This window comes from Berkeleyomyces rouxiae (assembly GCF_048999995.1).
Source record: "Berkeleyomyces rouxiae strain 22BRR77 chromosome Unknown BrBRR77_ptg000001l, whole genome shotgun sequence".
NCBI lineage: Eukaryota > Fungi > Ascomycota > Sordariomycetes > Microascales > Ceratocystidaceae > Berkeleyomyces > Berkeleyomyces rouxiae.
Window position 1 is genome coordinate 2482035 of NW_027396491.1, and position 15193 is coordinate 2497227.

The 15193-nt window shown below is 48.0% G+C and overlaps 2 protein-coding genes across 2 annotated transcripts; both read left to right on the forward strand.

Moving 5' to 3' along the window:
• Positions 1 to 554: 554 nt before the first annotated feature.
• On the forward strand, positions 555 to 3089 carry BROUX77_000717 (uncharacterized protein; the record flags this gene model as incomplete). Its single annotated transcript, XM_073752231.1, has 1 exon — positions 555 to 3089. One exon carries the CDS (start codon positions 555 to 557, stop codon positions 3087 to 3089), a length of 2535 nt encoding a protein of 844 aa, XP_073608954.1.
• Positions 3090 to 10910: 7821 nt separating this feature from the next.
• On the forward strand, positions 10911 to 13041 carry BROUX77_000718 (uncharacterized protein; the record flags this gene model as incomplete). Its single annotated transcript, XM_073752242.1, has 4 exons — positions 10911 to 11955; positions 12022 to 12285; positions 12346 to 12670; positions 12765 to 13041. The coding sequence occupies 4 exons, from the start codon at positions 10911 to 10913 to the stop codon at positions 13039 to 13041; spliced, it is 1911 nt and encodes a 636-aa protein (XP_073608955.1).
• Positions 13042 to 15193: the final 2152 nt, after the last annotated feature.

The window sequence follows — 15193 nt, forward strand, 5'->3', positions numbered from 1 at the left end:
AAGGGAAGAAGAACGAAACAAGCACGGCATCGTCGAGGATGCGGAAGCGACCGAGCCTTGGTGAAAGTCAAGGAGCCTTGTAGCAGGGGATATCTCCTTTGGCGGGCTGGTAGGTTCGCGTTTGTGAAGAAAGGAATCGATAGTGTACCCATCGGTAAAGCTTCCTAAAAAAATAAAATAAAATTGTAAAGGCAAATCGCATGATGTTTTTCGATGCTAGAAAGTGTGTCTGGAAGCAATCCTTAGTAGTTGTGATGGCCTATATGCTTAGGGTTCGGTATGACATCATACCCACCGCTTAGTCATTAATTACACACTCGGTATAGAATCGGTGACGCTTCGGTCAAACGCGTTGTCAAAACAAACTTGGCCTGGGCTTCATGCACCTTGTTCGTGTATTGCACTTCTATATGAGAAGTCATTGGTGACTACTACCACTTTCGCATCATTCTCGGAGTTTCATTATCTATGCAGTCACATTCCCAGAGCTTCTTTTTGTTTTCTTCGTTCGTCTACCTTTCTTTGCTTTGCTTGATTCAATCACCCATTAGAAAATGAGCCAAGCTTGGGCACTTCGCCGTCAGGATATATTCACTTCCATATTCCCGAACGACGGCCTTCTTGCTGATGAGAATGCGTTGCCTCTGCGAACTTCCCCTAGAAAACAGCCTGGCGCTCTAGCTGCGCGCAGCGACCCCGTTGCGGCTGACCAGCGCCGCTGGTCTATAGCATGGAACCACGTCACGACTTTACTCAAGCTTCCCAGCGGGCTTGAAGAGCAATCCGTCATTTCACTCAATGATGATTTACTGGATTCCTTGCGCATAACCCTCAATCCTGAGCGGGAGGTGTCTCATGCACCTAAGAAGGAAAACCTAGTTGTATGGCATACCAAGCAGATGTACTATCACTACACGCAGACCGTAAAGCCTTTGCTTGACCTGGACCAGAGTCATCGGGAGATTGAAGCGCGCCTCATAGACATTATTCATACTCTGGAATCAGCCGCTCGATTATACATGAGCAGAAGTGAGCTGATGTTGGAAGGCATGGATGATGCCCAGTCACACACAACACGGGTGCAGTTTCTGCGCGAGATGCATGGGATGATTGCCAGCTCACAAACAGAATATTTCCATGAGGCTGTAGAGTCACTTTTGAAGAGTTACACGCATTCGGTACTGCTTGAAGACACTGCGGGTCAATCAGACAAGCGGGATAGATTCTTGGCTCTGGTTGACTCGCTGCTCAAAATTGGTCTCGCTGGTAGGCGGTTTGAGATCATGTTCGCAACAGCGATGAATGAGGTCCTCAAGGAATATATTGAGACGGCATATGGCGATATATTTACCCAGCAAATTGATGTCGGCCATGTGCTGAGTACCAGCAACACGGCCTGGGGCAATCGAAAGGTGACTGTCTCACACAACATCTCTATGCTGTACTCATGGATCGAAGATAACTTTTCTCTCCTGGCAGTTGAGATCGTGGGGAAGTTGGGCCAGTCGATTACGTGGTCAAATGTGATTGCCTGGAAAGAGAATGCATTATGCATACTGGCCAGTCTTCGCAGCAGTCAGCTTTATGATATCGTGCTCCACTGGCCTGAGAGCCGTGGCGGTCTTCTTGATCTCAAGTCATGCGTGACTACTACAGCCCAGAGAAGTCACATCACATCTGTTTTTTCTCGTGATCTCGAGCGACGACTGTTACACCCTGGAAGCTCAACGCTTCACATTCTACAGGTCTACATTTCCATTATTCGGACATTTCATGCCCTTGATGGCTCCAAGGTCCTTCTTGACCGCGTAGTGCCATCTTTGCAACTTTATTTATGTCAAAGGGTTGATGCCATACGAATCGTGGTAACCGGGCTGCTATCAAGTCCCAATGACATGGGGACGGACGAAGGCAAGAGCAAACTGGCTGAACTATCCACGATTCTTAATTCGGCACCACGGGCAAAGCGAACGGGATTGGAAGATGAGGACCAAGACTGGGATGATATGAACTGGAACCCCGCCCCAATCGATGCAGCTGCCAACTTCAAACGCCCGCGGACCGAGGATGTCATTGGAACTTTAATTAGTGCACTTGGCTCACAGGAAATGTTTATCAAAGAGTTCCACATCATTGTCGGCGAGCGGCTCCTCTCCGTTTCGAGCGATCTACAACAAGAAGCCAAAGTCCTAAATCTACTCAAGAAGCGCTATGGAGATACCGCATTGCAGCATTGCGATGTCATGCTGCGAGACATGATCGAGTCCAAGAAACTGGACGATTCGGTTATCGATGCCATCAGCAGTGCATCGGCGACGCACGATGAAAATTCGCTACCGCAGTGTTCAGCCAAGATTCTATCAAGACTATACTGGCCAAATATCGAACGAGAGCACCTCCTCATCCCGGAGTGTGTGACCAAGGCGCAGAAGCAGTACTCAGAAAACTATTCTCGGATCAAAACATCAAGGAAGCTCACATGGCTAGATCATATGGGAACTGCTACGGTGGAGCTGGAACTTGAGAGCCGTACAGTCAAGGTGGACTGCAAGACATATATGGCTTCTGTCATCTATGCTTTTGGCGATGATGCCCAAGAAGACGGCAATGGCAGAGACGGTTGTCCCATGCAGTTGACAGTTGATGATCTTGAGATTAAGCTACAGATGGATACAGACTACATTGAGGAGGCACTTGCCTTTTGGGTGAAGCACAAAGTTCTTTACCAAGTATCGGAGGGCACCTATGCCGTTCTAGAACGGGGGGACGAAAATACAGACCCGCAAGCAAAAGAGCACGCTTCAGAGACTGGTGCAGACGTCGCTGTTACTGATGGTGGCAACAGCGGCAACAAAAAGCCAGCTGCTGCAAACCGAGAAAAGGGACCCATGTACTGGCAGTTTATTGTTGGAATGCTCACCAACTCACCAACAGCGATGCCGCTGTCGCGCATGGTCATGATGCTGCGCATGTTGGTCCCGGGCGGGTTTGCATGGACGGACGAGGAGTTCCAGGAGTTCATGGCGGAGAAGGTGGAGGCTGGGGAGGCAGAGTTGACTGCAGGAAAATACCGCTTGGTCAAGAAGTAAGGGAAGGACGGATGGCATCTCTATCGCTAGTGGATAGTGGATGTGATCGGGCGGTTAGGCCAAAGTGGAAAACGAGATTGGTGTTTGGCGGGGGGGGGGGGGGGGGGGGGGGGTTATTTTGAGTGGGACAAAGAAACCTTTTTTGTTTCTTTTCTCGGCCGGCTGTCGGGATGATTATTATGCTATGATTTACGGATTCAATGACAAAAACACGCATCCTGGAGCATCGGCTACAGTTTTTCATCCATTCTACTTATCTTGGTTTTATTCCTGGTATTGCGTGGTTCTGGCGGTCTGGTGGAAGTGTGATCAAGAAGAAAGGCCAAGGCCTGAGTTGTTGGGAGTTGAAGGCTACAGGTAAGTTGGATGCACGAGTGAGTAGAGTAAGTCAAAGGCTATGACGTGACGTAGCGTGCTCTCTCGCACAGACAACAGCTAGAGCAATGACTGGGCGTGGGCCGAGGCCGAGGCCGAGAGAACAATAGGCGACGGTATGTTGTGAGATGGGTGGGTGGACGACATGGACATATAGCGCATCGTCTGCAAAGCAGGGCAGAGGGCTCGCTCGAATCAAGACGCCAGCCAGAGATGTTGGACTTGGAGCGATCTGGACCTGATGGTTGTACCCGCTACTTGTGTGTACATACATACATACCTGTGCTTGTATTGGTACTGGTACAAATACCACAGGCAAGTCACGAGCATGAGGGTGCGGACATGGATGTGAAACGCAGGTTGATGAAATCGGCGAGGAGGGAGAGTGTGAGAATGTCTGGTGTCTGGCTGAGAGGGAAAAAGACCATCAGGCGGCCATGAGACAAGTGTGAATATTGGCAGGATTTATTTCCCTTATCGCATTGGGGATGTCGAGCTGGCGCTGCGTCTGGTCTGGTATTGGCTGCTGGTGGCCTACTATTGCGGCGCCCCTCTTCTGTTTCCTGATCCCTGCCATGTGATAGCGAGAGGGTTTGAAGGGCTTGTCAATGTTGAACAAGGCGGCTTCTCTGCTTGCATGCTTTTCTTGTGTGTACACGTGGACGAGACAGGTGAAAGAGAGGCCAAACAAATAGCGGTCCTCCCGTGAGAGACAGAGAGCGAGAGCGAGAACGAGGGCGGCAGAGCGGGAGGACCAGCGAGGATAAATAGAGGAAAAAAATCCGGGTTAAAGGTTGGGCGTGGGGAGGTGGTTGATACGAAGAGAGGGACAATGCGGGGGGAGGAGGGGAGAGGATGGTATAAAAAAATAAATAAAAAAAAGAACGTAGAAAATGTATAGAAAAAAAAGCAAGAAAAGGGTGAGGGAAAAGGCGCAGCAAATAAAGAAAGAAAAAAGAGGCATTTGCACCAGTTTTGTTCCATGCAGCATGTGTCTATTTTTGCTTGTATAAAGATGATTTTCTTTTTCCTTTTTTTTTTTCCGCTGCCCACCGAGCACATCTTTTGTAGCACCGACAAACCGCCAGGCGGACAAGGTGAGACCGGGCCGCTGTTCCCTCGTTTCTCAAATACAACACACAAACAAGCGTGCATATAAATCGACTGTATTTCTTAACTCCACGCTACACACTACACGCAGACGTCCGGGCGTGTGAATGGCTGCTCGGAAAACAAGGGAGCCAGCCTGGATTATGCAACGTGAGGTAAGTGTGAATATGTCGTCAAGATGGGTGTCCGTCTTCCGTTGTGTAATATGTACCTCTCTGCATATGTGTATATACATGTGTACATATATGTCTGCGTGTGCGCGCGTGTGTATGGTTATCATCAGATTCTCACCACAAGTCATATTGTTTCTGTCCCTAGCTTCAATCGGCGACACAGGCCAGCTTTTGCTTTTCCCTGCTTTGCTGATGGGCGGGGGAGGGGGAGGGGAGGGGGCGGGTCGCTTTTGCTGCGTGCAGGGAGGCCGGTGCTCCAGGTTGTAGTGTAGTGTCTACATTGGTATTATGTCCGTGTACTCGCAGGTCTACTTGTCTGGTCGGGGTTGCGAATTGTATCTGGCTGGGCCCTTGGACCTTTGCTGATACACATGGACATCACTAAATGCACCGCACAACAATCTCTCGATGGACGTAGTGAGTGGTATGGTATTCGGCATCAGTGCGTGTAGATGTGAAGGTACAAGTACATCTATTCGCACACTACACATGGCATACACACACCTGGATGGACAGCTGTGCTTGTACTTGTACCTACACACTTGTGTGTACATATGACATGTTTGTATGTATATACACATGTACCTTCATGGATCATGCCCTCCTCTGTCTCCTTTATCCCGGCCGGTCTATCTTTGTCTCTGCCAAAAACAAACCATGAACAATCGATCGGTTTGGCATTCGTTTGCTACTTTGAGGCTAGCCGTCACCATGCCCGGCCGTCCAGGGAGTGGCAAGCAAAGCGGCATGTCCATAATAGTATGTCCGCATACTCGCATGGCATAATATAACTAGTTATGTAGGTATTATTAGTATTTCCATCCAAGTGCAGACCGTTTGTTCTTGACCAAAATTCACACAACCTCTCCGTGGGACAGCGGATCCCGGAGTCAACCAATCGGCAAAGCAGAAAAATAGCGATCCAGGAGGGAGTCAGCAAGCCCGTACACCAGATGGATGAGCAGCGTGTGACATGAACAATCGATGGGCTTGCGGCCACCCCTTTTATTTATACAGCTCCTCTTTTGCCCCTCTGCCCAGAAGCACCAGCATCGTCTCACAGTCTCGGCTGTATTTATACGACTGTGGGAGGTGAGACCTTGCGCGGTCAAGCCAAAGACGAAGTGCCAGACCAAAGCATGTACAGGTTTAGCCAAGAAATTCAGAGACAGCATCCGGTAAAGGCAGACTTGAGCTTGAAATTGCTGCCTATGTACTTGGTCGGACATGAATCAGCCAGGTAGAAGAAGAAGAAGAAGAAAGAAGAAAAAAAAGCCCCTCCATCTTGCCCCTCCGCTCGTGTTCTGTCGTGGTGAACCATGTATGGCCGTAAAGCTGCCTCGAATTCTGTGTCTTGGACACATTCTTTTTTCCCTTTCTCGCCTGACCTCGCATGTTTCCTTGCAGTGTCTTGTTCCAGGGCCGTCTCTCATTCTAGTTAGCCAGGCGTTTTCTTGTGTCTATAAAACTACAACAATGGCAGTCTGTACATATGTACATGACTATTTTTTTTCCCATACGAGCACTCCTCTAAACAACTTCTCGGACATTGGAGGCCTGCCTTTTTTTTTCGCTGGAGCTCCCAATCATGTGTTGTCGTCTAGCCTTGATTCAACGGCCAACAAGGCCCCTCACACGTACATACACACACATGTATGTACATACATACGTGTGGGCACATACAAGCACACAACTAGTTGGTTAACTACACATGGTTGACCATCTATTTATTCTATAGTATTTGGACGCCTCTATATATCAAACAGCCTGCATTCACATCTCCGCTTCCAAATACGTAGCCCTGCGCAGGCTACGCCCGATACTTGCTTCTTCTTTGAGCCCTCCCTCGCGCTGTGGTCAATTCTCATTTGCTGTTACGAGAGAAAGACCTGAACCCCGAAACACAAAACCCAGCTTTGTAACCACGGACCCTTGATGGTACATTCCATCCAGTAGTACTTATGATAGTTATGAGCCGGGCTGGACTGGGTATATATGTAGTTATGTACATACCATACATACATGTTTATATACCTTCTCTCGCCTGCCCGTCCCGTCTGGCCTCCTTGACCTGTGCCCAACACAGCCAACAGCATGGAAGACGGCATAAACCACAACCTGGACACAAACAACAGTGGCTCTGGCTTTGTTCGGCATCGATGCCAAACACGGCCTCAGTCACATGATGATGTCTTAGAACTGGAGCTTCTGAGCGCCAGTGCACAAATAAATACAAGTGTCTCATCACTAGTGCTCGCTTTTGTTGCAGTCAGCTAACCATGTCAACGACAGAACCCCGGTCCCCCGGAAGCCGCAAGTTCGCCCCTGTGATTGTGATTGGTGCGATGGCCATTTAACTGCTTCAAGTGGAAAAACGGCGGGCCCCACTTTACTCCCGGGTTTGCCCTTTCCTTTCATGTCTGCCACGACCCAAAGGGAAGCAATCCCGCACTAATACCGTGACTGTCTGTCACGCCGTCCAGGAGGCGCAATGTGTGGGCGGGTGGGTGGAGCGTGGCTGATAGCACAGGTGCTTGTACAAATCGGCAACTACAGCCACCACCGAACAAGACCATGTTGTTCTTGTCTTCTCTCTCTGCCGGCACGAGTGGGCGCATACTTCTGTGAAAGTGCATCTCAGCTGTTTCGGGGTCGGCCAAGTGCCAATTTCGTCTTTCCCGGTCTTCAGCCGAACAATAGTTAGTTACGTAGCTACCTGGCCGACTTCCAGCTGGGCAGTACAGCCAGCCACATGCGGGCTCGGTCATGCTTAGTCATCTCACATCGATTTTTGCTAGGTCTTTGCCTTTTTTTTCGTGACACTTGCGTCAAGTGAGATTCACACGAACTTTTTGTTTTCGCGGCGTTGGGCGGCCTTTTCAGGAGTCAAAAAAAAGCAAAGGGCCTAGCGCATAATGACGAATTTGGGCAATGGGGCGGCAGCAGAACTAGGGCATGAGATTCCAACAGCCAAGGCCGTCCTCCTATCTCCCTGCCGGCTCGGTGTGGTCATGGGGCTACCGAAATATGGAACACGTCAAGGGAACCGCAGTGGCTGCTAGTGTGCGAGTCAAATATATGTGCGTACATAACTACATACATCGATATTAAAAGTACGTTGCATACGAGAAGCCCCGTCGCCAACATGAACCACCGCAATCTTTCTTTCAGCATTACATTTATGTTTTGTGCAGGCAAGGCCTCGTTTGGCATGGCATGGCATGGTGCTAGTTTCGGCCACCAAAGCTTGTCGGCGTTTTCCCGGCGTTTTGCCGTGCTATGTTTCCGTTTCATGATAACGGCGCTCAATCCTCACTCACTCTGCACTTCGCACTTCGCACTTTGTTGGCCGGCAGTGATTTGCCTGCAAGAGGGAGGCTAGACCGGCGTTAGCATCGATAGCTGAGAACAGCAAGCAAGAAAAGACGTCAGACCTAACATGACCTATCTCTTTTATCTCTTTTATTTTCACCTCAATGCTGGGTTTTGGATAACCTTGAGACAAAATACTCTCTTCCCTCTGCTCGTTTACCCCAACTCCATGCGACATAGCAAAAAAAAGAAAAAAAAAAAAGAAACTAGACCCAGCCGTTAAGCCGCCTGTACTATGACTACAAAGAACGGCTAACATAACTACACATGTAAAAGCATGTAGTTAACTAATGGTACCTTTGGTGGTGATGGCTGAACATGGTGTCCCAAAACCCAAAAAAAAAAAAAAAAAAAAAAGTGCACTCACTTCCTATGACCGGCCAATAAACCTTTAAATCTTTCTCCCAAGCCAAGCCGAGCCGGGGCTAAGTCACAGCATGCCAACCACCAACCATGTGCACTTTTCTGTGCCTACGTATCATGTATATGTCTATCATGTGCTGCTCTGATTTCTTCGCCAAAGAGTGCAAACAAGCCTAGAAAATCTAGGTTTGACTCCTAGGACAAAGATAAAGCACCATCTCATGCATATATTGTGTCTATCTATGTCCATGTCTGTGTATGTACAAATTTCCTGGCCAAACAACTGTCGCAATATCACTCTGCTCCTCGCCTGTACAAAGGTACTATCTACCCCTACTAACTAGTTACTAGTTACTACTACACACCCAACGCACACTCGCTCGCTCGCTCACTCCCACTAGTACTTATACAAGCAGCTAACTAAGTGTACCTCCATACATACATATGTACATATGTAGTACATCCCATCCCATCCCACCCATCCCTCATACCTCTTCCTCTGCCCATGCGAAGCCAAGCTAAGGCGCTTTGCTGAGCTGACCCCAGACCTTGTAACCGGCCTGGCTTTTCAATACACGCATCGCTGCTTGGGGCGTGCGATTCCGAAAGTGTTTCTTGTCCCAAGGTTCTAACTAGAGTACCTCTCCTCGCTGTCTAGGATCTTGATTGTCCATGGCGTAGCAGCAAGTTGCAGCAGCAGTGTGAGTAAGTAATATGTAATAAGCTGGCTGGCTTGGTAGAAAAGCCCGTGTGCGTCCATTCTTGTAAAGGTCTTGCTATTGCTAACCTTCTTTCTTCTTTTCCCTTGCCTCCCTCTCTTTCGTGCTGTGCTTGCTTCCCGTCTTGTTTTCCTGTCTGCACATTCTCACCCTCACAAAGCCCGCTCTCGCTTTGCCTTTGGAGTTGCTTCTTCTCCCTCTCTTTACGCCACAGTGCTTAGTCTGCAGTACAAGTCCATATAACTATACATACATACTACATCCGCCTTTCCTCGCATCTTACTTCCTACCAAGCTCCATCTACACACACACGCACACGCACACCCACGCACACGCACACCCACACACAAGCAGCAGACGCCAGCTCAAGCCAGCGCTCGAAATTTGTCTCCCTCTCGCCCTCTTATCGCTAAGACAAAAAACGTCACATCTTTTTCCGGGAGGACAGCACTATTAGCCGTTTCTTCAGCTTCCACACACCACCGCAAACAACACCGTGATATTGTTCTGTTATCGGGCACCGCACACCCACCCTGTCACTATCTAACCCGCCGCACAAGTATAAGACCCTCGATATTTATTTCGCCTGCGCCCATACGTCACCGCCGGCCGCCGGCTCGAACGTATAAAACCACGCCTTTTCTGTCCGGTATCGCCTGGTCGCGGCCTCCCCCGCCCCACCTCTAGCATCTCACTTCTAGTCAAAACTAGAACTATCGTCATCGCCTTGCCTCTGCCGTCAACTAGCTGACGCCACTCAATATTACCTTCTCCGTCTCGGCGGTTTGTCTTGGGCTCGCTGCGTATTTCATCAGCTAGAGTCGCCACAGTCTCTCGCTCAAATTGCAATATTACAAACGGGCAATTACCTCGCCTGTCGTTGGTTTGCACCGTGCAGTTGCCTGTACTCTGCATCCGTTGTCCTCCTTCTCCAAGACAACGATAGAAACAGTGACGCCCACCAAAACAGAAGGTGTGCATAACCCTCTATCAAACTTTTCTCCCCTTCCCGTTGCCATGGCCTGTTTCTGTTTTCCTCTCCTTCTTCCTCTTCCTGCTCCTCTTCCCCTTTCCCTCTCGTCTCCCTGATCACGAAACGTATATTTTATCCTCCTCTAATATCCTTTCACTGAGCTTCTGTTTTCTCCTCTTCTTTCTGTCCTCCACACCTGCTTTCTCTCCCATTCACTAACGCTGTCTCAGTACTTGCACTTACAGCTTCTCCCATAGCCAGACACTCTGCTTTGTCCAAGCTGCCTTGAAGGTCTGAAATCAATCCCTCCTTCTGGCTCCTGGCTTCCTGCTGTTAGCCTCTCAAGCTGCACCCTAGTTTCTAGTATTCTGTCTTGATCGTCTTTCACAAGGGAATTCTTACCCAGCCATAAGCAGCCACTGAGAAGTCCCATAATCAAGCTCCAAGATACACGTTGTGTTTGTGGTTCTCAGTCCTACAACCTCCAGCGATTCATACATCAACCACTACATCTTCCAAGATAATCCCTTCAGTTAAGCTTCATCCACACCTACTTTGTTGCTTGGTAAAGTCACAGACGTTTGGAACCACCACCATCACCGGAAGCTACGTTCCCTGCATACTGGCTCTGTCCAAAGCAACCAAAACGCACTGCTTTCATCCATCACCTTCTTCAGTTCAAGTGGTTTTTCGAGCCCTTTCACCGCCAGGTCCTTCTAGGACTATAGTGGTCACAATGGCACACAACACCAGTTTTCTTTCTCCCAGCCAGTCAGGCTTTTCGGATTTGGCAGATACAAGAACCGCCTGTGCCAACAACCCGATGCATTTGAATTCAGTCCAAAACATTCCTGATTCATCGCTAGCAACACACTCATACACCATGCAACATCAACATCAACATCGATCTGATGGCTGGCCTGTTTCTGTGACGGCTTCCTCAGCTTGGTCGACATTCACCCAACCAAACTCCAGTAACAATACCTTTGATCCAATTCGTTCTTTCCCTCTGTCATCCAATATGTCACAAGGGGCAGGCCAATTCAGCAACTCCGACGTTCGGACCATGGGACAAACTTATATACACACGCCTACAGCCGTCAATCGCTCAGAAAATATTTCGTCAGGATCTCGGCAACCCGGATTAAACGCCATGTCTCACCAGCTACCCATGTATAGCCCCTCAGCACTCACTCCGGGCCCGTTACCCTACCCTTCACAAATGCGACCCCTCAATCTGTGGTCAACTCCGTCAATGATGGGGGGGGCTATGCCCGCCCATATGGACTTTATGACGTCTGATCAGACTGGACTACCTATCCACTCTTCATCTCAACAATCAAATGTTCAATCAACTCCAAGCATGCTTCCTACATCAACGTCGTCTACTATTTCAATGTCGAGCAGACCATCAGCCCATGATCCATTGCAATTTTCTCCAAATTCGTACGAGCTTTACCACCCAAGTTACGCCGTACCAATTATGCCTGGGATGGGCTCATATCTCCGTGAACGACAATCAGAAAGCTCACAGGCGACATCCGAGAGACAATCAAACGCTATACAGCCAAACCCTTCTACCGAAGCTACGCATCCTATGCGTATGCAATCTCAAATCCACCATGTACCTCTTTCGTCACTCCAACCCATGACCAATCTTCATCATCTGCAAACTCGGGCTCCATCTCACGCGCGAGCTCACTCTATGCATGACCCTTTTATACAGGTTTCAATTCCGCATTCCAGATCATCTCCACGGGATTATCGACAACGCACTGAAGGTAACAATACCCAGATACTAATCAACACAACAAGACATTCACTAATTAATAAATTTGTCTCCTAAGCCTCAACAACTGGTCCCTCAACCAACGGTGCTCGGAGGACAAGTCCCCGCCGGGAACGTCTGCTTGAAACACTCCATCAGGCTCGCCGCCATAGACGAGGACATGTAGCCATGCATTCTAGCAAGAGATCCAGTCATAGCCATGATGTTATTCGGGCGATGCAAGTCCTCCGTGGCACATTGTCAAAGAAAACTATAACTTCTAAAAGCTATATCCAAAGTCTTGATTCAGTTTCTTTAGAATCCTTGGGGCCTAGTGAACAAAGTAAGATACGACGACGCTCCTCTTCATCTCCGCGTATATACCTAACAAGAGAATTCACAGTGTGTACCATATGCTATTCTGATTACGCCGAAGATAGGGCTGAAGGCGACCCTGAACGTCCTCTGCGTATCCCCAAGTGTGGTCATGTCTTTGGCGATAGCTGCTTAACCCAGTGGCTGTCGTCATCCAACATATGCCCATATTGTCGAGTCGAGTTACCGCAAAAGTTCATCTATACATCAACAAACCGCCACCTTGCAGCCCTTCTCGCGAAAATGGGGCCGATTGATTCTAGTCGTGCTTCATTCATTGAGCGGTTTGAGTGGCTAAATCAGGATACACTTGTTGGTTTACTGAAGGCTGATGGACTTGAGGGTAGTAATGGGTAAGTCACGGTTGAGCTACTCTTTTTCTCGTTTTTTGGGGGGGTTCTTTTGGCTTGTGTGGAAACGAGAGGCTAATCGGCACACGTACTACAGCACTGGTAGCGATGATGAAGATGATTCACTCAGCCACCAGAACGCTAGAATTTACAGGCATCTTTTCCGGTCCCTAGGTGACAATGATCATCAGTATATTCAGAGTGACTTTGATGTTAGCTCGGAAGACATGGATATGGATACACCTGCGGCTGGTATTCCTCGCTCTGCTGCCAGCCCTCGGCTTTCTGATACAACAAGTCTCAGTCCATCTGAGGGCTACAGTCCGTCAATGGCTGTTGAGTCTGACACTAATCAGCTTGGTGTCTATGTTTAAGAACACTACTTTCAATAATCTCGTCACTTTCAAGCATAGCATGCTACGGTCGGCAAATTTCAAAAGCTTTTCTGAATTAGCAAGTCAGGGTTTATCTTTTAGAATCAAGGTCCAATCCCTAATTCTACTCTATTCACTTTTTTAATGCATCTACCATGTTGTGATCTGCATTTTTTTCTTCTTCATATTCCAGTAGCATGAGTATATCATCAATTGGTCTGTGGTGAGTAAACCCACTTTAAAAATGAAGTCACCGAATCAAACACATTTTTTTCTTTCAGTAGTTAACTCTACTTGGATAGAAATAGCGCTTCTGGCGTGCCGAGAGAGCAATAGATGTTATTATAGTCGGGTAATACGGAGCACTCGGGTCAGAATCAGCTGCCTTTTCCGTGTCGGGCGAAGTCATGATCAAAAGTTATAAGCGATTCAGTGCATATAAGCTCAATTAGACGTGGTGTATGTACCTGCTCAAATGTACCCTTCAAGCTCTATTGTGCAACTACGCTGTGGTTCCTTCAATAAACTCACATGCTTCAAGGTTTTTAGGTCTTGAATGTGGGCTGCTCTGACTATGCATCGCGTCGTCATGCTCTTAATGACAACATAGTTATCTCACAAGAGCGAGGGATGAATGTGCAAAAAAGGACAATAGTCTGTTCATCTGAAGAAATATTTGTGCCTGATAATGGAGCAATCCGTAGGTCTTATTAATTCCAGTCTGCCCTTATTAGGTAGGCCTTTGGTATAATTTTCCGCCCTCATTTCCAAATATCAATTCAGTCTCAAATGCACACATGTTACGTGTCAAAGATTAGAATCTTGGGTTACACGAGAAACTCCAGTGTTATTTGACATGGTTAACCCTAATTGTTCACTTCCAAGTCATACGACATGCGGTCCTGAGGTCATGCAGACGAGCGATGTCCAATCACAACTCAAAAACCTTTACCGGCCATCGCAAACCACGCAGCGTGACGTTTTGGAGTGTTTTCACCTGTAGAAAGAAAGACAGCCTGACTTGTTGAATTCCTGTTCTCTGGCCTATATTGTGGTCACCAACAAGGATCGCGACAGGATTTATCAGCTATGGTCATGGCTTTTTTTAGGCAAAGTCTAAACGCAACAGCTCTGGAGATCCCGTGCGTTTCGTTTGTTGTTTTGGTAAGTCTTGACAAGCAATGTTGATTTCCTGCCTGACGAGATGTATGGATGGCACCCTACATTATGCACATAACTTGCCAACACTGATACTCCACGACGTACAGGTGATTTCGCGACATGAGGCATATGTCCATACTTGAATGTATACACATTACGATACTGTTTGTTTCTCTTGATAGTGGCGCCCCAGGCTTTTTGTCGATCGCAAACTTCGGGTTCTTTTTTTTTTTTTTTTTTTTCAACAAAGTCATGGTCCGGGCGGGCTTAAGTCGGTCACGCCTTGGTTGCCACTCGCAGTTGGGCTCCCCAAAACGAAAGATGATGGGGAAAAGGAGGACCAAAAAAAGGCGGTATTAATGACAGGGATCATATTATTTGGGGTGGGTAGACACCAAAAGAAAAAGAAAAAGAAAAAATAACACACACTAACTGGAGGAGCAAATGAGGAGCTGGAAGAGGTCCAGATTGGGCTGCTCGGCGTGCAGAGGTAGTAATACCATCCATCACATGCAGTCAACAGATCGAAAATGCCATCAGCTGTGAGGCCGCCAGGCTTTTTTTTCGGGTCTGTGGCGGCGGGAATACACATGCGGCAATTCCCAGTGCCGCTGGTGGTTGCATGATATCGAGTAGCATTATACATCTTACGAGTTGTGGCGTTTACATTTCGGTTTGCGATAGCGAAGGGCGAAACGAATCTGTCAAAGTGACGAGAGTGATGTGTAGGGTTAAGGGTTACTAGGAGTAAGTCGGACGATAGATGCTGATCACAAGCTAGAACCTTGTTGTTTTTCCTCTTCACCATGTCAACCAGAGCTGACAAGCGCCAAACTAGCCGAATTAACTTCTTGTCACGACGCGCTGTCGCGTCCGCTTGTATATCAAGTTCAGGTGACGCTAGTTGGAGCCGTTTGATGTTCAATCATCACTAAGTAAACAAACGCTGTGGCGAGTTTTTTTCTTATTTTTTTTCCCTTTACTTCGAGCT